This window comes from Panthera leo, chromosome D4 (assembly GCF_018350215.1).
Source record: "Panthera leo isolate Ple1 chromosome D4, P.leo_Ple1_pat1.1, whole genome shotgun sequence".
Taxonomy (NCBI): Eukaryota; Metazoa; Chordata; class Mammalia; order Carnivora; family Felidae; genus Panthera; species Panthera leo.
In genome coordinates, this window is record NC_056691.1 from 66200398 (window position 1) to 66226363 (window position 25966).

Sequence of the window (25966 nt, forward strand, 5' to 3'; positions counted from 1 at the left end):
TGAATGCCCACTTTATAACTACTTCTGGCACAAGATTTCAAAGCCTAGGTTTACATTTGTATTTGTGATTGTGTTGGCACCGATGTAATTGTAGCAGACTAATGAAAAAGGAACAGATGCGGACGCAATTTATAAAAGAGGAGACTGGACCAAATGAACACCAAATGATATCAAATGCAGGTCACTGGAAAAGCAGTTGAAGAACTGAATCGTTAGCACAGCAATGTAGACTGTCCAAACTCCAAAGAATCAGCACTACAGCATTCACTACCAAATTCACCTTACTACTTATAATCTGGTTTCAGCTGAACAATGATAGCTGTCTCACTACATTAACGATGTTAATTTGAATGTACTGGTTTTACAATTTTGTTTGCATTTAATTTGCAAGTATGTATGGGTCATATGGTTGTATAATAGCCTATAAGTACAGAGGTTTATACCTTGTTTCATATATGTACACAAGTAACATCACAAAAAAGAAGAAATTTTAGCAACAACAGCTGTTGGCGAGGACGTGGAGAAAGAGGATCTCTTTTGCACTACTGGTGGGAATGCAAACTGGTGCAGCCACTCTGGAAAACAGTCTGGAGGTTCCTCAAAAAAATTAAAAATAGAACTATCCTACGACCCAGCAATTGTACTACTAGGTATTAATCCAAGGGATACAGGCATGCTGTTTTGAAGGAGCACATGCACCCCAATGTTTATAGCAGCACTATCAACAATAGCCAAAATATGGAAAGAGCCCAACTGTCCAACGATGGATGAATGGATAAAGAAGATGTGGTATATATACACAATGAAGTATTACACGGCAATCCAAAAGAATGAAATCTTGCCATTTGCAACTACGTGGATGGAACTAGAGGGTATTATGCTAAGCGAAATCAGTGAGTCAGAGAAAGACAAATATCATATGACTTAACTCATATGAGGACTTTAAGAGACAAAACAGATGAACATAAGGGAAGGGAAGCAAAAAATAATATAAAAACAGGGAAGGGGACAAAACATAAGAGACTCTTAAATATGGAGAACAAACAGAGGATCGCTAGAGGGGTTGTGGGAGGGGGGATGGGCTAAATGGGTAAGGGGCATTAAGGAATCCACTCCTGAAATCATTGTTGCACTATACGCTAACTAACTTGGATGTAAATTAAAAAAATAAGTTAAATTAAAAAAAATTTTTTTAATTAAAAAAAAGAAAAAGAATAAGTTTCGCGAACACAAGGGGAATCTTGATATTTTTGTTCTTTTAAAGAATGCCCAAGCATTATTCTGGTTTGAGAAACACTAATTCAATTCTCTCAAAGGTCTCTTACAGCTTTTTGAGTCTAAGATGATCGTTTTGGTTATAGACATGTTAAGCTTAGTTAAGATAGCCCAGTGGGGACTCAGGCTCTGAACTCAGAAGAAAGGGCAGGGCAGGAAACAGATTTAGAAGCCAACTACAGAGGGGTGCAGCTAAGCCCAGGAGACTAGATAGGGTGTCCAGGAGTGTTCATCAGAGATAGACAAGCAAAGAGCTGATGTCTGAGCTCCAGGGAGCTCACCGTGCCTCACAACCTTTACCCTCCTCTGTGTAAAAACACCATTCACCTGAGCATTAAAGATGATCTTCTCAAGATATGCAAAGAATTTGTGTCCCAACTGGGAAGTGAATGGCTTAGAACCCTCCACAGCAATCAAACAAATCTCAGTTTTATATTCCTTGAGGCTTTCAGTCAGAGCTGAGAGAGTCCACACTGACACGAAGAGATCAGCGTCTAAGAGCTGGGCTGTTAACTCACTTCATTCCCACCTCCCAGAAATACAAGGGCCCTTCAGGTGCTCACAGCCAGGTGGCCCCAAGGCTGTAGCAAAAGGAAAGAACGGGATGGTCAGAGGCAATTCTGTGCCAGATTCCAGGGATCAGAACTCATGCCTGGCCACTAGCACAAACTAAAGCTGACATTTCTGCCTGGCCGCACATCTTCCCTCTCTCATAAGCAGTAGGGCTCTATCAGGACCACACGGACCTGTGCTCATCAGGGCCAGATTCATTCTTTCCCTTTAAGAAACCAAGAGGATTCCCTCTCCTCCCTTCTCCAATCCCCAACTCACAACCATGAAGAAAAGCAGAGGAGAACCTCCCCAGAGAAACCCAAGCTTACTGTTTGTCTTCTTCTGAAAGTGAGGTTCTTCCACAGCAGCAACCTCAACTGTGGCCAGTAAGCCATGTTTCCTCAGCCGGCAGCCGCAGCAACCTGTGTGTGGCTCAGGAGCTTCTGGAGGCAGCAGCAGCAGCTCACAGCAGGGACGCTGTGGCTGGTCATTAACTGAAAGATAAAGCAGGAGAGAACGCTATCAGTTATTGTTGCAAAGCCATACGCCAGTGAGGGCTGTTGCACCAGCCCCCTCACCTGGGACCTCAAAACCCAGATCAGTGTCCTAATTACTCTCAGGAAGCCCTGAGTCCCCAACTTGCGGCTTCAGAGTTTCTCCTGTAAACAGGGATTCTGGAGGTTTTCTGGCTACAGCCTGAAAGTTGGTCATTATAATCCTAATCATTTTAGCTCCGTTGGTGCGACCATTGGGAATGAAAAACGCACTTATGAAAGAAAACAGACTTAAGTGAGCAATCTTGGTTGGTCAAAACCCTGAGGTTGGAAACGGCACACTGGAATCCCAGACACCTGTCTCACTTGTCTAAGAAAAATGCTTCCCTTCCCCATAAAACGTAGCAGCATTTATGAATTTTGCTTCGAACCTGGAGTAATTTATGCTAATTCTTGAAATCCGCTACCGACCACATTTTCATCTGGCCACATAGCTGTGCCCTTCAAATGATAAACGGCACCATCGATAAAGCAGTTTCCCAATCTGGAAAGCCACGGAGTTGTTTTAGATGACTATGAGTAAATACCGAGGAAATAACATTGACACCTGGTTCCCAGGTGATGAGGACAATTCCAGTGCTGTGTGTCTGTAGAAAGAAAACAATATCCCACGGAGAAACAAGTCAGCTGAGGCAGGCGGAGAGCATCACCTGCGAAACCAACAATCTCCCACTGCCCAGACATATGTACACTCTGGCTCTACTCCACCTGTGTGCACCTGCACACAGGGCCTGGCCCCTCCTTATCAGGTGTCACAGGTACCTCCCGGGAGGACTGTTTCACCCTGCTGGGCAAAAGGATGGTTCTCATAAGCAGCGGATACAACATGCTGTGTGTCCCAGCTGCCCATTCAACAACTGTATTTATTAAATGCTGGAATAATCCCAAGTAGTCAGACTAAAATTAAAGTTGGGGAAAGGGTAGAAAATGAAAAGTGGAAGAAGGGAGGGATACACAGGTCAAAGTTAGGTCCTGCTGGCACTTCATAGTCATGAACTCTTGCCACAACCCAGAAACCAGCTTTACTTCTAAATAGCTCAGTTTATCATTGTGGCCCCTAGTAAGGTAGAGGTGGGAGTGGGAAACTAGGCAAGAGGAACAAATAGCAAAAAGAACTAATGCAGTGACCACTTGTGGATATAAAACCAAATATTGGACTAAAAAATCTGTGAGTCCAAACAAGATTGCAATGCAAAGGTCAACCTTTTACCCTTTTGCTGCCCACTTCATGAGGACTTGCATTTAAAACCTCTAGAGAAGGAAGAGAGTGGAGGGAGTTTTCAGTTTCTGAGAAGGAAAGACCCTACTACTATGTATTTTAATTCATTCTCTGACAATCCAACAAATCAGGAGTTACTCTGAAATATTCAAGCTGTAGGTCCTATTTCTTTATCATTTGCTCAGCAAACCTCTAGGACACAGACCCCCAAAATTTCTCACCCCAAAAAGAAGAAGAGTTATACTGGCACTGCATCGGTTTGCAATTCGTTGTTTAAAGCTGTCAACGGACCTCCCAAGCACTGAGAGCCAGAATGCCACTGTGAGACGTGTCTGTCATCCCAATTGTTTTGTAAGTGGCCTAGGATAGGGCTTGCATTCCAGAAATACTGAAATAAATAATTAGCTAGATTTTTCTCATGCAAAAGCTGCTCTCTAGGAATCACTTAGTTGATTTAGAAGCTACATGAGTCTTTTCAGATCCCCAGGGTAACAATGAGAAGCTTGGAACACAAGTTATTTATTTATTTATTTATTTTAATTTTTAAATTTTATTTAGTTTTTAATATGGAAGCTTCATGAATCTGCATGTCAGCCTTGTGCAGGGCCCGTGCTAATCTCTGTTTCACTCCAATCTTAGTATATATGCTGCCAAAGCAAGCATACAAGATTGTAATTTAAAAAGAATTAACATAGCAGAGAGAGCCCCAATAGGAATCAACCCCAGCTCCCCAACTATGTACCCTTGGCCAAGGCTTTATACTCTCTGAGCTTCAATTTCCTCATCAAAAAATGCAGATGACAATACCTACCTTGCATGATATTCAAAGGATTAAATGAGATAATATAAATGAATTCCCAACACAGTACATGGCACATTGTAAGTGCCAAAGAAATGAGTGCTCTTCCCACTTATCTTTCTCTGTTCTATCGGTACCTCCTAACAGAGCAATGGTTTTACCCTGTCCAAACATTCATTTCTATTCCATTATTTCTAGCAAATCCATTGTGGGTTTCTGGAAAGGGCCAAGTAGGAAGGATGAAACCTGAATAGCCTCATGTTAGAGACCCCCACAGCCAAACCACAGCACAGAGTCCCCTAAACTTCAGTGAAAAATCTCAGAGGAAGAGAAGACACACCTCAATAGAGTGTTCGTGAGATGAGAAAGGGCAGGAAGAGATTTTCTGGAGAGTACTTTCCTGAAAGGAGAGTTTCTGGGTCTCCAGACATGGGTTCTGAGCCCAGTGACCCTCGAGGAGACATGCAGAGAAGGTTGTTAGCAAGAAGTAGCCCAGAGCAGCAATGAAGGTTCTGCTCTGGCTTTGCCAGGTACAAGCAGGCAGGCTTCTTCCCCCAAATCCCCCACCCACCTTGGCATGGCCCTGGCCTCCTGAATAATTCCCTCTTCCCACTTCAGAACACAGTGATCGTTGCTGGGGCAATTCTGTCCACAAAGAAGGGTTTGGCAATGCCCAAACCCCTCCGCTCAGGTAACTGAAGCCAAAGGGACATTTCTACATCAGTTTTCCAAGGAAGTGAACAAACAAACCAAAACCAAAAAGAATGCAGTACTATGTACTAGATTTCTCAATGTTTCAAAGCCAGTCACACACTCGCTTCTGCCCTTATGCACATTTCCAGTTACTGGCTGGAAAGGGTCCTACTTCACAATCACTGCCAGTCAATAGGCCACTCTGTCAATCCCACTCCTGGGTGACCACAGCAGCCACTTCACTGGTCTCCCTGCCTCTAGTCTTGTCCCCCTCCCATCCATTGATCAGGGAGCAGCTGCAATTATTCGATTAAACCATATATCCAAATATGCCATTCTGCTCTTAGAACCCTCTGCCAGCTCCCCACTGCCCTAAGGAGGAAGTCCAGTCTATGTGGTAGTTTAACTGGTCTCCCTGATGACTCCCACCCCTCTCACACTGCTCCCCACCTCCTAAACCATGCCCAGAAGAAACTACTGACAGGCTCTGAATGTCCTACCGCCAGGACTTCTTGGTATGTTCCCTGTCCAGAAAAGCCTTTCTCCCAGCACTGTCTGCCTGGCTAACTCTTCTTCAACCTTAGGTCTCCATGTAGCTTCCACTTGCCCAGGATCCTGTCCTGATTACCTCCCCTGCACTGACACCTGGGTTAGGAGCCCCTCCTGGGTACTCCGAGGGCTGCCTCTCTTTTCCCTTGAAGTATTTCTCCTTCATTCTGAGTCCGCAGGGACCACTTCTGTTTTCTTCATCAATGTTTTCCCTAGTACCTGGCATGCAATAAACAGTCAGGGAATGTTTGCTTAATTAATTGACTAAGAGATGGACAAGAGAAATAGGGTTTCAGAAGGTAAGGGTGGTGGCATTTCTGGGCCTGTGGTAAACTGATTTCTCAAGCTTGATTAACTGATTCCGGTAAATTGTCCCCAGAGAGGATAGCTCTATGTTCAGCAGGCTTCTACCACATGCTCCAAGGCCATAAAGGACTGTTGAGTTTTCCCAGGCGACTCCTGGGGCATCCGGGAAAATGTAATTAAATCTAGGTCTACTTACCACAAACACTAGGTTTAGCTAAGGTCCGAGCGAGCCATACCAAGGTCAGTAGAGCCCTGGAATCTGCTTTCTGCCAATCTCCATGTTCAAGTCCTACGTGCTCTCTCTCTCTCTGGGTCGCATCATCAGTCACTCAGGCGGACCACCACCCTTTGCCAACATTTAACATAGTTTCCACACCCTAACCTTCTTTTGTACCGTATGGACCTAGTGGAAGAGGCCTTTCAAACTTTTAACCACTTTCTTAAAGAAATTTTCACTTCTGGAGTGCCTGGGTGGCTCAGTTGGTTAAGCGACCGACTCTTGGTTTCGGCTCAGGTCATGATCTCACGGTTCGTGAGATGGAGCCCCATGTCAGCTTCACGCTGACAGTACAAAGCCTGCTTGGGATTCTCTCTCCCTGTCTCTCTACCTCTCCCCTGCTCGCTCACTCTTTCAAAATAAATAAACTTAAAAAAAAAGAAATTTTCACCTCAAATGCCACTAATATTAGAACATTATTCGTATCCAGAGAATATAGCAGACTGCTAAAGCATAGCCTTCTCAAATAAGCAAAGATGCTCAACATCATTAGTTGTACATAAATGCAAATTAAGACCACAATGAAATACACATCTGCTAGAAGTAGTACAATTTTTAAAAATTTTAAAGCGCGAGCAAGTCTGTGGAACAACTGGAACTCTCATACACTGTTGGTGGGAATGTAAAATGGAACAGACGCTTTGTAAAACAGTTTGGCAATTTCTTGTAAAGTTACACACAGACTTATGATACAGCCCAGCCATCTCATGCTAGGTATTTACCCCAAAGATAGGAGGGCATAAGTTTGCACAAAGACTTGTGGGTGAACGCTTACAGAAGTCTTATAGGGAATAGCCAAAACTGAAAACAACCCAAATATCCATCAACTAACAGATAAATTAAAATGGAATACTACTGAGCAATAAACAAAGAGCAAACAACTGATATGTACAACAGCATGGGTGAATCTCAAAAGCCTTACGCTAAGGGAATAAGCAAGACACAAGAAACTGCCTCTTTATGACTCCATTTATATGACATGCCGAAAAGGTGAAGCAATGAGGGCAAAAATCAGATCTGTGTTTGATCTGTGGAGGCTGGTGATGGGTGGAGGTTGAAAACAGATTGAAGAAGGAGCACTGAGTGATGGGAGATCTTCTGTATCATGATTGTGGTCGTGGCTATATACATCTATCAAAACTCATCAAACTGTATACTTTAAAGGGGTAAATTAAAGCCAATTTGACAATAAATCATACTAAAAAAAGTTTTAAAATTTTAAGGGTAAATTAATTGTATGTAAATTATACATCAATAACCTGACCCAGCCCCCCCAACAAATCATTTTCCTTCTATTATAATAGTTGACATACTCCACAAGTCCATTCATGCCTTGGAGGACCTGAGAACTGTACAGCATAAAGTCTGATTATTGTGTGATTCACTAGGGTGAATAGTGGATAAAATATTCGCTGCATATTCATTCAACAAACAAGGAAGCCTTAACTCTGCAAGGGTCCCCATTAGCACAACAAATATTTATTGAGTGCCTATTACATGCTGTTCTAGATCCTGGAGAGCCTGAAGTGAACAAAAGAGGCAAAATTCCTGCTCTTGTGGAACTTCTAGGAAGGAGGTGGAAAATAGAGAGCAGCAGGTTAAGGCAGTGGGAGGTAGGAGTAATGAAGAAAAATACAGCAGAGTAAGGGAACAGAAAGTATTGGGGGACGGGGTAACTCCTTTCTGAGCAAGCACCTTTAGGACAGTGAAATGACACTGGGCTGTGCCACTTGCAAAAGGGTCACCAAGTGACACCAAGAATGTCAGATTCAGTGATGCTGGCATAAGAATAAAACTACAGGTTTACAGGAAGCTTGGTGCAAAGAGGAAAATACACATACAGCCCCAGTCAGCACCCACCACGCTGCTCCTCCAGCCCCTTCTTCACCAATACACTTGGCCCTTGTGCACTTCACATTAAGTTTCAAAGAGAGATGAGAAATACAAAGAAGAAAGGAGGAGACAGACAGAGGAAGTCCTGCAAAAAAGACAAGGTAAGGGGGCGCCTGGGTGGCGCAGTCGGTTAAGCGTCCGACTTCAGCCAGGTCACGATCTCGCGGTCCGTGAGTTCGAGCCCCGCGTCAGGCTCTGGGCTGATGGCTCGGAGCCTGGAGCCTGTTTCCGATTCTGTGTCTCCCTCTCTCTCTGCCCCTCCCCTGTTCATGCTCTGTCTCTCTCTGTCCCAAAAATAAATAAAAAAAAAAAAAAAAAAAAAAAAAAACGTTGAAAAAAAAAAAGACAAGGTAGGAAGGTTTATTTCCCACTTGGCAAAGCCGTAAGAAAAACAGGAACTACTTCCCGTGACTGCCTTGTACCCTTCTAAAGCATTAAATCTGCCTACGGAAGCGTAATAAGGGGGGAAAAAATGCACATGTTTGCACTGCTGCCAGGAACTCTCAGTCTCTGCAGTCACCAAAGGGTCGGTTGGTGTTTTTCCTTCTGGCAAGAACACTGGGGGCACGTGAGGCCAGGCCTAGAGAGCTGAACTTCCATCTAAGGTGCAGGGCTGAACTTCCATCTAAGGTGCAGGTCGACCCCTCGGCCAGGGCATGTGCCAGACGAGGGCCGTCCCCAAGCAGGAACCACACCACCACCATTTCTCACTGCAGCAAAGTAGTTGGCCCCTCATAAGGCCATACTCCAGTCAATTGTCTTACTGACAGAAAGTTTGATGCAGTTTTGGAGAACCGTTCCCTCTACACCCCTGTCCCGACCTTATAGAGAAGCGGAGGCCCTCAAAAAGCAAGTGGCTTGACCAGACTCACCCCCTAGAGTTAGAGCTGGCCCCCACATGTCTAAAGAAGTAACTTTTCCGGGGCACCTGGGTGGCTCATTCGGTTAAGCGGCCGACTTCAGCTCAGATCATGATCTCGTGGTCTGTGAGTTCGAGCTCCACGTCGGGCTCTGTGCTGACAGCTCAGAGCCTGGAGCCTGTTTCAGATACTGTGTCTCCCTCTCTCTCTGACCCTCCCCCTGTTCATGGTCTGTCTCTCTCTGTCTCAAAAATAAATAAATGTTGGGGCGCCTGGGTGGCGCAGTCGGTTAAGCGTCCGACTTCAGCCAGGTCACGATCTCGCGGTCTGTGAGTTCCAGCCCCGCGTCGGGCTCTGGGCTGATGGCTCGGAGCCTGGAGCCTGTTTCTAATTCTGTGTCTCCCTCTCTCTCTGCCCCTCCCCCGTTCATGCTCTGTCTCTCTCTGTCCCAAAAATAAATAAAAAATAAATAAATAAATAAATAAATAAATAAATAAATGTTTAAAAAAAAATAAAAAAAAGAAGTAACTTTTCCAACAACTGTTATACATCCCTCCCCACTATCATCTTTCCGCTGCAATTCTGTTTGTTCTTCTGAACACACTTCTCTTATGAGTTCTATCCAAATATACCCAGAACGTGCAGTCAGCAACTAGTGTTCATTTCTCCCAGAGAGCAGTCTTAAGGACAACTAGTTCTCCAAATTTTACATAAATAGATAGATAGATAGATAGATAGATAGATAGATAGATAAAGTGTACGTTCTACTTTCTTGACAAATGTCTACATGATTACCAGAAGTGAGACAGAAGTTGAAATTTGTGACAACAGCTTGTCAGCATCTCTCCTGATAAAACGTATCTAGACGTCTCACATCGATAAACAGCTAGCCAGTAACATACAAAGCAGCAGGTAGATGTAAGGCAGGACTGAACCCTACCACATATGAATTGAAAATGAGTTGGCACTAGAGCTCAACTGATTGCATATTCATGAGATGTTGATACAAAACAAGACCCACCTACGCATCTGGTCTCCAAAGAGATGTGGAGGGTCCTGTAAAATTAGGGTATGAAACCCATGAGCCCAACAGAGCACGCTTGCTTTGGAAAAAGTCTGTTCTTTTCATTGCATCTCTGAGCATATGTCTCTGGATCAGAAGCCCCACTCAGGGAAAAGGCTAATGAGATTACTGATAGTCAGAAAACCAGGCTGCATGCAACAGGCTCACCGAAACCAGGACTGAAAACAGGACGTAGCTGCTGAGGTGGGAGGAAGGGATTTGGACTGTGACTTCTCCCCTGCTGACCCTGGGGAGCTTTATTAGCCCGGGGTTCATTTGACTGTCTGAGTTTCACTTCTCTGGCCTCCAGGTGCCCCTGAGCTCTCTATCTTTAAGGCCATCCTTGCTAACCCTAAATTCCACCCCCTCACATTTCCCAACCATCCTATAGACTCCCAAATTTAGTTAAACTGCCATTAGCTGCCATTAGGCCCCTAGAGGCCTGCAGAAAGGCCACGGTCTGGTATTCAGCAACCCCTGAGATTGTGTTCCTACTTAAATGGTAATATTTTAATACTCAAATTTGAGGACAAAAAGATGTAAGAAATCCTCCAAGGTAAAAAGTCAAGGGTAAAAGGAAGCAATTCTATCATTATAGAAGATTTCTATCATCCTGGAAGAGGCTCTAACACATACCCATTTTTAAAATATATATCCAATGAATTTCATCAATTCCAGCAATCTGTGACTCTTGGACACTTTTTTTTTAAGTGCCAAATGTATCATACTTACTTATTATTAACAATTAGTTTATAGAGGAATACAGATTCAATTTCCTGGACAAAAGTATTTGCTAATAGCTAATTTTCAAAATTAAGGCTATGAAATGAACACATACAAACTGAAAGAAGAGACACATGAATGCCATCAAATCTGTAACTAGCCCTGGAGAAGCATTATCCTTCCTGCTGTCAACAATTCTATTTTAAAGGAGACTCACAAGGTTTAAATCTATTTCTATCATATTTGAACAGCCAAAGATACGTTTCATCACTCTCAACATTGCAGTTGCTACCAGCTAATACAGTCTCAGGACTTCTAAAACTGGTAAGAGCCATGGTTTTCAAAAGCAAATCTGTCCCGTACCCAAGTTCTTGTTTCATTGTTATTGAATTATGGAGAAGTTCTAACAAAATATTAGAGATAGCCCATCTCCCCCTGCTGATTTCCATTAAACAAACACATGGCAACCTTCAAAGGAGGATTTCGGCAAACAATACAACTATTTGCTTTTTCTCTGGTAGGAGTACCTAGCATATAGGAAAAAGAAGTTTCCTGTTGAAAAGAAATCAATCTGTCAACATTATTTATCATAGAAAAAAAATTTTTTTCAACTACCATTATAATACCAAAATAAGAAGGGCCTGGAAGGAAGGAGCTATTGAAGTCAGAAACACCCTGAGCTATACAGAAACACAAGCAAGAAAGTCTCCATGAGCAATCAATCATTTATTTGCAGAAAAATTTGACTACCGTGTTCCCCGTTGTTGCAGGAGGGTTTCCCAAGAGAATGTTAGGATAAAAGTCTAGTGACTGTATCAGCAAAAACCATTTTGTTTGGCTCCCATCTCTGAAGGGTCAACATCTTCAGATGTCCAACCTTCTCCTAGCATAAAGGGTTTATTTTTATAAAAGTGCTCAAAGGACTTGGGGACAAACCCAAATCCTTTCACCGCCTTCCCCTTCCCTTGGGCTTATGCTACTGTATGGCAAACTCTTCCTAAACATCCTTAACTCTTATTTTTTTTTAATTAACTGGCCCAGTAGAAAGCAGGGAGGTTTTGGAGTCAGAGAAAACTGGTTTGGAAGCCTGACTCTGCTCCTCACCAGCACTGGGACCGTAGGGACTCTGAGCCCCTGTATCCTCTCCAGAAAATAGAACTAATAATGTATACAAACATTAAGTCAGTTCCAGGAACAAAGTAAGTGTCCAGTAAATGGTAGCTATTATAATGATTAGTGCTGCTGAATTCACAGGGTGAAGCATTCATCATGGGTGGGGCATAAAGTGGGCAATTTATTAAAGGAATCTCTCTTCTCTCTTCTTTGTCCACAGAAGGTACTATTTCCCCAAAGGCCTTTCCAGAACGAACTGGAGCTCTCCCCAGTGCCCAGCTCAGTGGAAGATGTTAAAGGGGTGACCCTGATACCCTGGTGCCACTTCTGGAATTGTTTTACCATGAAATCCTCTTTTGGGAGCCCCCAGCACTCACTCACACTATTCCCTCCATGCTCTGGGCAGGCAACTCCTATTCCCTATGCAAGCACACTGCTCCCTTCCTCCAAGTCTTCAGCACCTGGCTGTTTCCCTCTCCACCGTGAAGTCTCCTCCAGCCTCTATATCAACTACCTGTTTGCTACCTGGGCCTTATACTTCATCTTTTCAGGCTCTCCCTACAATCCTCTCCAGGCTACTGACTTATCAGGTGGTCCCTGCTAAACTGTAAGCTACGTGCAGCAAGCTACTGTGTCTCAACATCTTATTCTCTGCCATATTGAGCCCAGTGCCCAGGAAGACTCTATGCTCTGTAACATTCGTGGAATGAAGGCTTCTGAAGTCAGACTTCAGGAACGAGAGAAAATAGTTAAAGCAGGCTCACTACAGTAACAAATCAGAAGTTTCATTGAAAGTAGAGGTTCAGATAGCCCAGAAGCATGACAAAATTTCCAGCTGTGCTCAAAGAAACTCAAGTTCAAGCGCATTTAATTTGGTTGTCCTCAAAGCCGCCCTAATTCGCTGGGAAGGACATTCATTTTCATTGGTTTCATGTGGGCAAAGGAGAATGGGTAATTTGCCAGACATAGGCTCTAGAACCCCTGTAAGCATGCCAGCTACAAGAATACCTCCCCTGGGGAGGTACCTCAACCCTAAATATAAGACTGCCAGCATTGGTCAAGACTCTTGAACTCTAAACACATAGGCTCAAGTCAAAAACTCACTCAATGAAGCACAGCAATACCTGAATAAAATTTTTCCACCTCAATACTCTATTCCCTCTACATTTGCCAAAACGAGTTATCTAACCCCAGGCTCTTGTCCCATTCTAGCTCACCGAGTATGTGACCAAACCCTAGCAATCTTTATCCAGAACACCTTCTTTCACCAGCCAGCTCTTGAGGCAGTGCGGGCTTCTGTCACATGTCTGAGATGCTTCTGTTTCTACGGCCCAGCCAGGACCAGGTAACTAAGTAAGTGAAAATTTAGTCGGGCTTCCAGGACCCGCACAGAGATCCAGGGTCTGAGCTCCGCCCCCAACTTTACACCTGGAACTCCTCTATAACAACCAAAACACACCATGTTGCTGGCTGCGTTGCTTAATCAAAAGAAAGAGGAATAAGATCACAAGTTTAAATCCATACACTTGTGATTCTGAAAAGCAAAAATTGAAGGATGTTGGCCTTTTTTTTAAACACTGGCAACATGAACTCCATTTTTTGAGGTTTGGGAGGATCTTCTCAGAGGAAACAGATCTCTACTATTCCGATTATTATTATGATTCTAAGTATTCCTTCTAGAAAGCGCTGTCATTAAGATTTTCACAAATCCAACATTTTATATGGCAGATTAAAAAGTGTTCAAGGAAAAGAAACTAAACTATTGGGTGCAACTCCTACTAGCCTTCTTTGTTTAACAGTGGTTTTACAGTGTCATTTAAGTATCTGCACAATCCAATCTCCCAGGCAGCCATGTGCTAAATATCTACATCAGGTAAGCACCAGAGTCCCCAACCTGGTGCTCTGCCTAAGTACAGAGTGCCTTGCTGGTCTCTGCAGCCTCCAGGGGCACATGCACTCCTCTTAATGGAGGCCATTGGAACCAACTGTCAGACAACCCTCCCTTTGCTCTGGGGAAGAGAAAGGCACGCTGTGATCATGTGAAATGTGACCAGGTTTGGAAAATGGAAAATGGCACTGATGCCACTAAATTTGCAAATCCTTCAACAGAACAGACAACTGAATTAACATAACTTGACCAAAGGCTTTCTTTTTTCTTGAACCCAAGGTCCTTACTACAATGAACACAATCTAATATTAAAGTTAAAAAACAAAACAAAACAAAACACCACTCTGCCCTGAATCACAATTAATCTTAACGGGCCAAAATTAGCACGGGGTTTTGTACTTTTGCATAAAGGAAACAGACTCCAGTTAAGATTCGACCTTCAGGACTGCTGTGGGGATTTCCTTCCTATTCAAACCTACAACCAAGGAGCAATTCTAATTGGAGAGAGAGAAAATACAGTTAAAAAACTCCTTAAGATTCAAATTGGACCAACAGACAATAAGTTAATGAGGCCAGTCTGATTTTCAAAGATTCAGTGTCCATTTTAAGCTGAAAAGGACAGACTTGTATAGACACAATTTTTTTCTCTCCTAAAAGGACATTGTAAATACTACCCAAAATTCTGGTATAGTAGCAAAAAGTCTGGATTAAAACACGAGGGGCCAAGATTTTAATTTCCAGGTAATGACCCCTGTGGGGTAAATCCACTATATCACTTTAAGCCACAGAACAGAAAACAAGTCTTGATGATAAAGAGGCTGGAGTAGAAGATCTGAATCTAGGAAAACTGCTTGGAGCTTGGGTATCAGACTTGAGCTTGAATCCCCCGTGTTGGTTGCCATGTTGCCATTAGCAAAACGTGTGAACCATGAACGACTTATTTAACCACTCTCTGCATCAGGTATACAGAGACATCTCTGTATGATGGGACATACATCAATATTTCCCCAAACGTGGGAATTCATCACAAGGTGAATTTAAGTGCCACTTAAATTCCACTTAGACAATTCTAGATGGACAGATGCAGTATGAAAAACTGAATCACACAATGAGAAAAATTCATTCAACACTTTTTTGGCCTTTATAAAAATTTTATTACATTAAAGAGAAAGTTTGTTTGGCCTGCTCTTCAACACTTCTTTAATATTGGCTAATACCCCCTTTTAACAAAGTGACAACAAGTCTCTGAGTCCACCAGCACCTTTGGAAAGCAAGTTTATTTCACAGACAGACTATTTAGAAAAACGATTTTTTTTTAACATTTATTTATTTTTGAGAGAGAGAGCATGAGCTGGGAAGGGGCAAAGACAGGGTGACACGGAATCCGAAGCAGGCTCCAGGCTCCAAGCTGTCAGCACAGAGCCCGATGAGGGGCTGGAACTCGTGAACTGCAAGATCATGACCTGAGCCGAAGTCAGACGCTCAACAGACTGAGCCACTCAGGCACCCCAAAAAATGACTTGTTTTCACTCTATTTTGTAAATACACTCACAAAAATGTGAGTCAATGTAAATAACCTGAATGACTTATGTGCTGCCTATCAAAGATAGGGTGATGGTGACAATTTACAAGAGGTGACACGAAGGAAGGCCTAACCCTCGTCGTGCTCTCATCTACCCATGGTCAGTGGGTAAAATTTCAGTCAGTGAGGAATATGAGTAGAGGATGCATTGCAAACAAAAGTAACCAGAGAGGATGAATGTGAGATACCACAACAATGAGGAGCAGGAAGGGGCTCCTAAAATCGAAGGAAATTCAGTTAATAAATAGTTATTAAGCCATACTATGTGCTAATAATCACTGGCGAAAAAACAAATCTTGTTCCTTCAAGTATGCCTCTTATAATCTAGGATAAAAGCTGTCAAGATAGGTCAGAGTCTTATTTCAAAGAGCCTTGAATGCCAAGCTAATGATCATCATGGCAGCAGACCCTCCAAGTCTTCTGACATGTATTTAGCCGCTAGTACTTTACGTGGTATTTGAAAAAATATTTGCCAAAGAAATGAATTTCAGTTTAATGGTATTTTTTTGTACATTAACACATTTAATTTTTTTATATTAACACATTTTTCTAATAGTTTATCTTCCTCTTCCCTCCCTCTCCTGATACCAGAGATCACACCTCACCCCAGTTAAGATCAACGGACACCTCCACCTCCAAGCCCTGCCCCTGGGAGCAGAGAAGGATCCTCAGGTCAATCTAAACTCATTACTCTGGGTCTTTACTGTCTCTCTGCCTTTCCAAGGAAGGCCGTTGCTTCCATCAGTTTGCCTTTATGTCAAACTTGGGTCATCTAAACACCAGATGCAATTGATTTCAAACTGCCACCCCCTTGGGGATTTGCTTCTTCAAGAAAACAAGCTTGGTATGACCCTTGACAAAAGGAATTATTCCCAACCTGGCATCTTACAGGAATTTTGCAAAGTAAGTGTAAATAGGGATATGAAACCCACACAACTTCACAGTGTCTTTCCTCCTCTCATGCACCCCCCCTTCCCATCCTGAAACCCCTTGCTCCTTTTCCGCGCCCCCCCCCCTTCTTCCTTCTGGTCCCAATCTGTTGTGATCTCTGAGATAACAAATTCAGGACAATGCCTCAGAAAGCCCTGTGTCTTGCCCACCTACCCCCAGTGAGAGTCTTCCAAGATATTTAGGAATATCCTTATAAGGTTAGTCCAGTTCTCATCCTAGGATGGGCAGTGGTGCTCCTTTCACATAATGGCTTAACAGGACTGCAGGATAAGTGTCAGAAGCAAAACCTATACCCACAATGGAGAGATGTCCAGGATAGAGCGTCCAAATGAGTATTTTATTTCAGAGAGATTCTCCAAATGGTGAGTTGGAGATGGAAACGTCTCACTAAATCATGTTTGCTCTACTGAAGTTTATTGAGATGAACCAACTCCCCCTTCCTTTGCATTTCAGATGAGAATGCCTTTTTGGTTCTATGATTCATCATGTCTTCCTCCATTAAGGCAGATAAGTAGACAATTTCCACAGCTTTCTTGCCTCTGCCTTCCTCTCCTATCACCTTCACCGTGCCACCTTCACTCTCATCGGGAATACTCTTAGGCACCCCCTGGGTGTCTCCTCTCTAGTCTTGAAACCACATAATCTGTGAAACTAATGCTGAAGATTTCCCATAGGACATTATCTCTAAGCAGCTCCGATCAAAGAATCACCCGGTTCCTAAATACACACCTAGAGCTGGAGGATGTAAACACATGAAGGGCTCTTTAAAAGTCATGCACTTCCTCCTCTTTCATTTTGTAAAGCAGGGACCTAAATCTTGGAAAAGTAAAATGACTTGCCCAAAGTCATTATATTTTTTATATATAATTTCAGAAATTCACTAAAGAGCCATGATTTCTGAAATTATATGTAAACAATATAATTCTATGCAAAATTACATTTAATTACACATAAAGCTTGGAGTGTACATGTCTATGTATATTTTTTCTGAAGAGAGAATCCATTGAATTCATCATATACTCGAGATTATTAAAAATCCTCTCCCCATAGGGGCATGTGGGTGGCTCAAGTCAGGTAAGCCTCTGACTTGGGCTCCAGTCAAGATCTTGCAGGTTCATGAGTTTGAGCCCCATGTCAGGCTCTGTGCTGACAGCTCAGCGCCTGCAGCCTGCTTCAGATTCTGTGTCTCCTTCTCTCTCTACCCCTCCCCCACTCGTGCTCTGCCTCTGTCTCTCAAAAATAAATAAAAACATTTTTTTAATTTTAAATAAACAAACATTTAAAAAATCCTCTCCCAATAAATGATGACCTCTGATATTGGTTATGCATATAAAATTCTTTCTGGGAACTGTCCCATACTAAATACCAGTTATCATAAAACATCTGGACTTCAAGACTAGCCAGATAAAATGTTTTGGCTTCCAAATGCTTCTTGGAAGTTGAATTTGGCATAGAAAATGCCGTAGAGTTTTAAACAAATACACACACACACACACACACACACACACACACACACAGAATGAATAAAAGAACAGATCCTATGCATACAAGGTTGTTTTGGTTTTTTAAAAAGTATTTAAATTCTATATTACTTAGTGAATTATCTCATTCTTATTTTAAAAAATTAATTGATGTGCAAATCAAAGTGCTTTAAAGTGAAAGGTCATAGATGATAACATTTTCTCAAATCACAGCTGCCTCAAAAAGAAATGAAACTGATTGGGCCCCTGACTGGCTCAGTCAGTTAAGTGTCCTATTCTTGATCTCTGCTCAGGTCATGATCTCATGGTTCTTGGGATTGCTTGGGATTCTGTCTCTCCCTCTCTCTATCCCTCCCCCACTCTCTCTCACTTTTCTCAAAACAAACCTTAAAAAAATGAAATGAATGGAATCACAATTGTTTGTTCTACAAAAAGTGAGCTGACCTAAATTGAGTAAAAATTTCTCAATCTTTATCACAAACCTAACTACAAAAACTTCACATATATTTCTATTTCTAAGGCTTTTCTGTGATTATCCCATCATTATAATTTGTTTTTTAGAATATAGCAAACAAAAATTAGTTTCCCATTCTCTTTGATTCGTTCAAGTCAGCTTTTATTGAACCCCTTTCATATCAAAGGGGTTGAATTAAGGACTGGGAGAATGAATCAAAGACCTCCTTGAGGAGAACCGTACACTCAAGAGGAATACAAATACATGTTAACTAAAACCAAAAAAACAATTAAATACATGACATGAATAGTGCAGTAATCTAATCTTACGGAAGCAAAAAAGAAGGGGATAATCGTCACTCAGTGTTAGCAGGGAGGAGTGAATCCAGGAGTTCATGAGAGGGATGGCATTCCAATCAGGTCTGAAATTGAGTTTTCAAAATGTAAAAAGACAGGATTTCAAACTTTATTTTGTTCCAGGAACTACGTGTGATGCACCTGCCATTCACTATTCCCATAAATGCTCTTTGCCTTAGCATAGTTTATTATCTTAACGGAATGCAAAGTAACGGAAAGCTTTATCCGAAGACTATTTTACACATGAGCTTTTCATTCTGTGGTTTAAAACATTTCTAAATGTACCTCTCTAACAACATCTATGCTGGTTATCTACCAAGGAACTATTTTTAGGTAAAAATATCCAAATGAAGAGGAATCACTCTTTGCCGTTTGCTAGTATTTCTTTTGTCAAAACTTGGATATCCTGACAAAGTCCTGACTCTGATATTGGCAAATTCATGGAAACTAAACTGCCCGGGGTTACAACCTCAGCTTCACTACTTACAAACTCTGTGATCAGGCTCCTTAACCTGTCTATATCTCAGTCTCCCCATCTGTAAAATAAAGATAATAATAGTATCCACAACCTGTGCTTCTCATGAGAACAAACTGAAACATCATGTAAAATGCTTAAAACAACATACAGGACACAGTAAATGAACAATAAGTGAAACTGCTTCTAACTAAGTAGAAATGTTTTCTAAGAACTGATTTCTAATTTGCTGTAATAATTTAATAGGAAAACCAGTTTCCCATCCTATTTCACTTTCATAAAGCCGACTTTGACACCGTATTTACTTGCTGAGAAGGATGCCATACGAAACGGCTAAATCTGATTCCTAGACAGTAATGGCAATAGCTTATTTCAAAAGGTCCACAACATAATTAAGGATAGTACAAGCAGAAATTGTATTGTTTTATAACCAACAGAAAAAAAAAAAATTCACCAAAGTTAAGACTGACAGCTAAATTAATAGTTCTCTTGCCTTTGTCTTTTTGTTCCTTATACTTTTACAGCCAAACACTCTGCCATTCCATTTTAGATGTATTACACAGGAAAACATTTTGACATCGTAGACCTACTCACAAATATCTGACTGAAGCAATAGTAAAATTTTCATTTTAAAACCAAGAAAAGAATTAATGTTATTGTCTGTTCTTTCCACGGTGTTGCAATCCCTATGCAACCAAGATCCTAAGCTGAGAATTTGGCTGGCCCACTCACAGCACCAAGGGAAATATGATACAGGCTGTAGATTCTGATAAGGGCTATAGCAGATGAATGTACCATAAATACAGTGAGCATTCTCAGAGAGTCCTCTGCTTACAGCAGCTGAAATTGTACCACCTCAAAGCTTAGTGTGGGATCTAAAGTACTCTGGGGTTCACTGGCTGGGTTCAAATCTTAGTCTTGCCACTTGCAAGATGTGTGGCCAGGGACAGACAAGGTAGTTCACCCTTCAGTTTCTTAATCTGCAAAACAGGGATGATAAATAGGTTTGTTGCAGAGATTCAATTAGTATTTGAAAAGCATTTGGAATAGTGCTTGCCACATGGTGCTATTTAACAGCACCTATGAAATAAACATTACAATAACTCTGGCATTTACGATGATTCCCACATGCAGATATGAAGAGGGTCTCAGTTTTTCATGTAGACCCTCTCCCAGAATAGTTAAATAAAACAAATTTTCAGAAAGATCATTTAAACTTTGATGCTGGAATAATGGCCATATACAGCATTTTACTTGCATTATTTCTTTGACATCCAGACAGTAAATAAAAATGCATTTGGATTTGAGAGTATTTTAGAAACAAAAAACCATGTCTACTGGTAATTTCTAGATATCCAAAACGTTCACAATTAAAGAGTCTACAGTAATGTCCGCTTAATTACTTTAGGAGCTAAAAATTGAAGTAGTAAAGATATTAACAATTTGCAATCACTATGAACATAGCATAAGTAACTTGGTTCATGGGAGGATAGATCCCTAAAAACTTTTTTTTGGATGGAAAAATATTCCAACTTCTCCCCATATAAGGTAAATACCTACAGAAGGTAATTAAAAACAAAAACAGAAAACAAAAAACTGTGTTGCTGAGTTTCATTCATTTTTAATAATGTAAGCACTGAGACTTCCTACAGTGGAAGTTGAAAACAGCCAAGTCCTAATTATCCTTTTTCAATCCTAGACTGACCATTATCTCATATGAACTGTAAATATGCCCTAAGTCAAAGATGTGTCCATCAGAGGCCTCTATTTCAATGTAAACTGAAATATTTATGACTTGAGATCTCAAATGCTCAGGAGGAGGGCCGACACACATTTCACAGGTGTCCCCTCCAAAATCAAGATATGTTGTTCTAGAACATGAGGCTTGTCCTTGCAAGGGAATTACTCTTACTAGAATAGCAATTCTTTGTCTCTTAAATGGACTGTGGTACTCATTAAGTGTGGTCACTCTGATCCTACTGCTTTCTTTCAAGTAGATACCAATTTGCTCTGCGTGACCAACAGTTGTTTTTTTTTTTTAAACTCTCTATCATGAATTATTTGCTTTATAGGAGCAGTTAGGGAAGAGGCTGACAATGGAAACTTTGTACTTATAAATCATTATACTATCTGAAGAGGTTCTACCCCAGAACATTCTCCATTGCTTTCACACTTTCTTTGATTTGGGAGAAGTGTCTTCAGGGCATGATTCAAACAACAGAAAGCCTTCATTATTTTTGTGGTAGGTATGAGAAAAATGGGCCGAAATAAAAGGGGAGATGAGAAATGAGGGACTGTCTGAAAAGCTCTGTCTGAAAAGAAGATCAAAACTTAGGTTTGGGTCCCAAACCATTGTTAAAACAACCAGTAAAACTGCTTTTGAACTTGGAAAATTTGGTAAGGTGTCCTTTGGGGGAGGCGGGGAGGGAGACTGGGCCTTAAAAAGTGACTTGCTGATTTTCATCACCAAGTAACTTTTAAAATATCAAATTAGTCCTCTTTTATTTGTCCTCTTTTATGTAAATGTATATACCACCCATTCACTTTGTGAGGTGTCACTAAATAATACTCGGATTTTAAAAGCTGACGGTATCAATGCTGCAAAAGACAAGAGCCAATTACTTCCAGTGTCAGACGCTTCTCTCTCTATCCTTCTCTCTCTCTCTCTCTCTCTCTCTCTCTCTCTCACACACACACACACACACACACACACACACACCTTGTTTATTTCCTTCTATAAGATAAATGCTGAAAAAGAGACACCTACACACAACCATGAAACCGACCCACGCCAAGAACCTTCGCCGGTAACAAAGGTCTGGGAATCGGGAAACATTCTGATAAAAAAACAACCAGACGGCCTTTTCGCCTGCTCTCCCGGGATTCCTCCCAGTCTGCAACCACCCGTCTTCACCGGATCTTAGTCGGAACCGGCAAACCATAACGCTTTGTGAAGCCCGAGCCCCCTCCCGCCAACGGGTTGATTCCCAGGCCAGTCGGCCAGGAGGCGCTGCACCATTGCCCCCAGGCCACGGGCGGCCCAAGCGCAGCCCACCCTCCCCCACCGCGGAGCCCAGCCCCGCGGCGGAGCATGGAGTTCTGCGCCGCCCTCCGGGGTTACTCCCGGTCATTCCGCGGCACCATCTCGCCCCAGCTTCCCCATCCGTGCCCTGCCTGAGGCAGCCCCGAGAGACTGAACTGCAAAGGGCAGGAAGGATGGGGGCGGGGAGAATGGGCACATCACCTCCAGGTTTCCTCCGGCTCTTCTTCTAAGTCTTTCGAGTTTAAAAAAACAAAACAAAACCGCGTCCCCCCCCACCCGCTGCGCCAGGCACACCAGCTGGGGTGCGCAAACGAAGGCCAGAAGCAGGACCCCCGGGGTCAAACAAAGCCTCCGAGGCCTCAAGTTGATCAGTAGCGCTACAGACCCCATTTGGGACACCACCCAGCCGAGTTCTTGGGGAACAAGAACGCGCCGCTCCAGTCCGGGGGCGCACGGGGCGGATCCCCAGATCAGAGCCCAACTCAGACCAGCTCCTTCAAGAACGGAGCGGGGACTCAGTGCTGGCATTTGTCCCGGTGGGCGCCGGCCGACCCACAAACAGGTTTCCAGCCGGCTCAGGCTCTTCAGAACAAAGAGAAGCGCTGGGTGTTGAGACTACTCTCCACCCCCCGCTCCCTCCGCCCCGGCAGCGGCGCCCCCAGCCCAACCAGAACCCTCCATCCCACTGCGCCCGCGGTACTGCGCCCGGGTCTCCACGCCCGGAGATGCTTCCCCGGCTCCATCGCCGGGCGAACCCCGTGCGCAGTAGCGCCGCGTCTTCGGGTAGCCAGAGCTTGTCCTAGGACGTCCTCTCCATTTACGCCGCCCCCGCTCCATTTGGGTTGCAAGAAGTGGGGTTCAGACTGGTCCCCGAAACTCAGCGCCTCCCAGAGCCTCTTCCGCCCCGAAACAAAACAATAACGCCCAGGTTACTGGAGAACCTCTTACCTGTTTTCCACTTTTGTGTGTGCGTCTTTTCCCCCACCCCTTGAAAAACCCTTCCGGAGAAGGGAAAAGGGGGAAAAAAGAGGAGCAAAGCGCCCCGAAAAATTGGTTCTGGCAGCGCCGGTCCAGCGGCGCCCCCCCTGCCCTGCCCACCTGCGCCCGAGGAGAGAGGTGTCCTCTGGGCTTAGCGGATCCCGGCGCCACTCACTCTCCCTCGGAATTACCGGGGTTTTGCCGCGACTAGTTCCTTTTATAGATTCGGCTGCGCTGAGCGCCAGGGTTACTATCGGTCAAAGCCTGTTCTCTCCCTCCTTCCCCGCCCCCTTCCCCGGCCTCTGTTTATGTAGTTCAGTCACTCAGCAGAAAGCACGTGGAGCCGCGCCCCGCCCCTTAAACGGGCGACGTCCTGCGGCTCTCCGCACGCCTGGGGGCCGAGGGCGGGAGGTGGGAGTTGCTGCGGGCCTAGCAGGTCCTGGGTGGGCGCCCCCTGCCCGGTCCGGGCCTGCCAGCCTAGGACGAGAAGGAACCGTGGGGCCTGCGGCTGAGCCAGAGATGGTCTCTTCCACGTTCTCAGCGGCAAATAGCACTAGTGGAAATCGCTTTCTCTAAACTCCTGCTTTCAGCATTTTTTTCCCTTTGTTACTTTACCCAGTCAGAGGGATTGGGGGCTGCAACCCCTCAGAACAGCATCCCCTAGCCTTTCCTTTCAAATGCCCGGGGTGTGGGAGAAGATGGACAGTCCTCTGGCTAATTAGCAGTTTTTGTTTTCCACCACAAACCCTGACTTTGGTATTCAATAGGCGACTTATTTATTGCCTTTGGGATTCCCCCGCCTGTGCCTCCCAGGTTCTGGGAGGGCCAATGAAACGCCTATTGCTCCTTCTTTTCGCAAACTGGGGGAGGTGGGAAGCCACAAAAAAAAAAAACCAAAAACAAAAAAAAAAAAACAGCCCCCTTTTAATTTTCATTATAATGGTCAGAGTCCCAGTGATAAATACACGGGACTTGTATTTTGGTTTCTACAGATTTGCAAAGTGCAGCCAGAGAATCGCAGTTGTGTGAAATTATATAACCATTCCAGTTCAACTTCCTCCTCTGGCTTCTGCTTTGACAATCAGAAGCAAGACCACCCATAACATTTGGGGGACAGAGGCAACAGTACAAATGGAGGTCCACATACTTTGTCTACATATTTAAGTCATAAATCAACCCAACAAACTATAAAATAAAGGTCTCCTACCTGGAAGCAACCTGGAAGGGTAGGTTCACATTCGAACTCCTCACAGTTTGACCTGAGTTTTGTCAAGAATGTGGTAGAGTGGGACAGGGGACCCCCAATCCCTTTTTCTCTCTTCCCCACCCCCAACTCTATCATATTCCAGAAAAACCTTCAGTGTGTGCATGTGGACCTCAGCTGCACATGCCCCCTCCACACTATACCACACTATGCTACAGTCAGGCCACAACTTGGGCAGGTCCACGCATCAGTGGTTCTGTTAACACTAGGAACAGATCCAGTGAGGAGGCCCACGCAGGCCCTGGACGTGCACTTAGGGGCCCTATGGCAAGGAATTCTTGGGTCCCAGGTATTTATAATTCCAGTGGCATGGACACCTTGACCCTGTGTACTGCTCACCCTTTAGGAAGGGTTGAAGTTTGAGAAGGGCCAGAACCACACCTTCTGAAGCCCAAGGCCCAGGAGCATCTTGCCTTAGTTCAAGGGATAACCCTGGCTAAGAGACTAGGTTCTGGGTCAAATTTGGCTTGAGCACATGATGTGCAACTTTCTGACTCCATTTCTTCATCTGTAAAATAAAGAGAATATGTATGCTCTCTCTGCCTCACAGGGGTTTTCTGAAAGTGAATTTTGTTCATTTGACTCCCTTGAAAGAATGGCACTCTAAACAAAGAGGGTATTATTAGCTGACTATTAATGTCATTTTCAGATACCAGCCATGGCCTATTAGGTTTTTCCCATGCCAAACTTGTAAAACTCCAGGTCTCACAAAGAGTTAAAAGTAATCTCTCTGACCCTCTAGATATAAAGGAAAGCTCCTGGAGGAGGTGATGCCATTCCAAGTATGATCAGGTGAGTGGTTAGGTCTCCCTGACTGCCCATTTCCTGCCTCACCCCCCACCCTCCACCCACTTATCACTGTGCTTAAAATCCCACCACCAAAATCATTGTTTTTGGAATTTTGAAGGCTAGGGTTCCCAAAAGAATCCCTATTAAAGTAATACTTTAGATTGTTCTACTGGGGTATGAATGACAATAAATCCCACACAAGACAAAGATAGGATGCTGGAGAAAGGAGATGAGACCAAGAAGAAGAAAAGCCTCAGAGAGAAGACAGTCATCGATTTTAAATTAAATACATCAGTCTATGGCTCCGACACCAAACGTGATCATTTTTAACGAAGAACAACTTGTGGAGTCAAGAATCTGCTCACCCCTGCGATGAATACATGAACACACTGTAATGGTTGAAGCATGTTTATTAGTCTTGTTGATTTCTACCAATAAAAGATCCCGAGCCCCCAAAGAGGCTAAATGATTTAGCCAGATGACACACGAATGTAGGTCTGCTGACATCAAGCCCATACTTTACAAGTGTCATAGGTTCATATGACAAAAATATTGAATTCCAAAAGTGAGAGTATAAAAGAATGTGTCCCTTGGCAAAGTCTGCAAATGTGAATCCTCTCCCTTGAATATTGTGGGTTGATTTGTTCCTCAGTATGCTTCAGGGAGCTTTTCTCCAACTCTTCTGCTTCCTGCTAACACCAACATCAAAACTCAAGTCTCCACCTGAGGTGACCCTTTCCAAATATTGTAGGAAGGCCCTTCTTTGTTGCTGTTGCTCCAGAGAAGCTGATTCTGTAAATGCCGCCCAGGTGGCTTGAAGTTCTATTCT

The 25966-nt window shown here is 43.4% G+C and overlaps 1 protein-coding gene and 1 non-coding gene across 6 annotated transcripts in view; both read right to left on the reverse strand.

Moving 5' to 3' along the window:
• ABCA1 (ATP binding cassette subfamily A member 1) overlaps positions 1–23295 on the reverse strand; it is a 132374-nt gene extending 109079 nt beyond the window's left edge. For 4 of the 5 annotated variants that reach the window (XR_006195657.1, XM_042911878.1, XM_042911875.1 and 1 more), the window contains exons 1-2: positions 23055–23270; positions 2157–2321 (exon numbers count right to left, since the gene is read on the reverse strand). Coding sequence is in view for 4 of the 5 variants with exons in the window: in XM_042911878.1 (XP_042767812.1) it covers positions 2157–2222 (66 nt within the window). In the remaining variant the exon portion in view is untranslated. Of the gene's footprint in view, positions 1–2156; positions 2322–23054 lie in introns of all 5 variants that reach the window. The other variant, XM_042911876.1, reaches the window with a different exon arrangement.
• LOC122205710 lies at positions 4160–4263 on the reverse strand. The gene has a single exon (XR_006196216.1). It is a non-coding gene; the product is annotated as a U6 spliceosomal RNA (small nuclear RNA).
• Positions 23296–25966: the final 2671 nt, after the last annotated feature.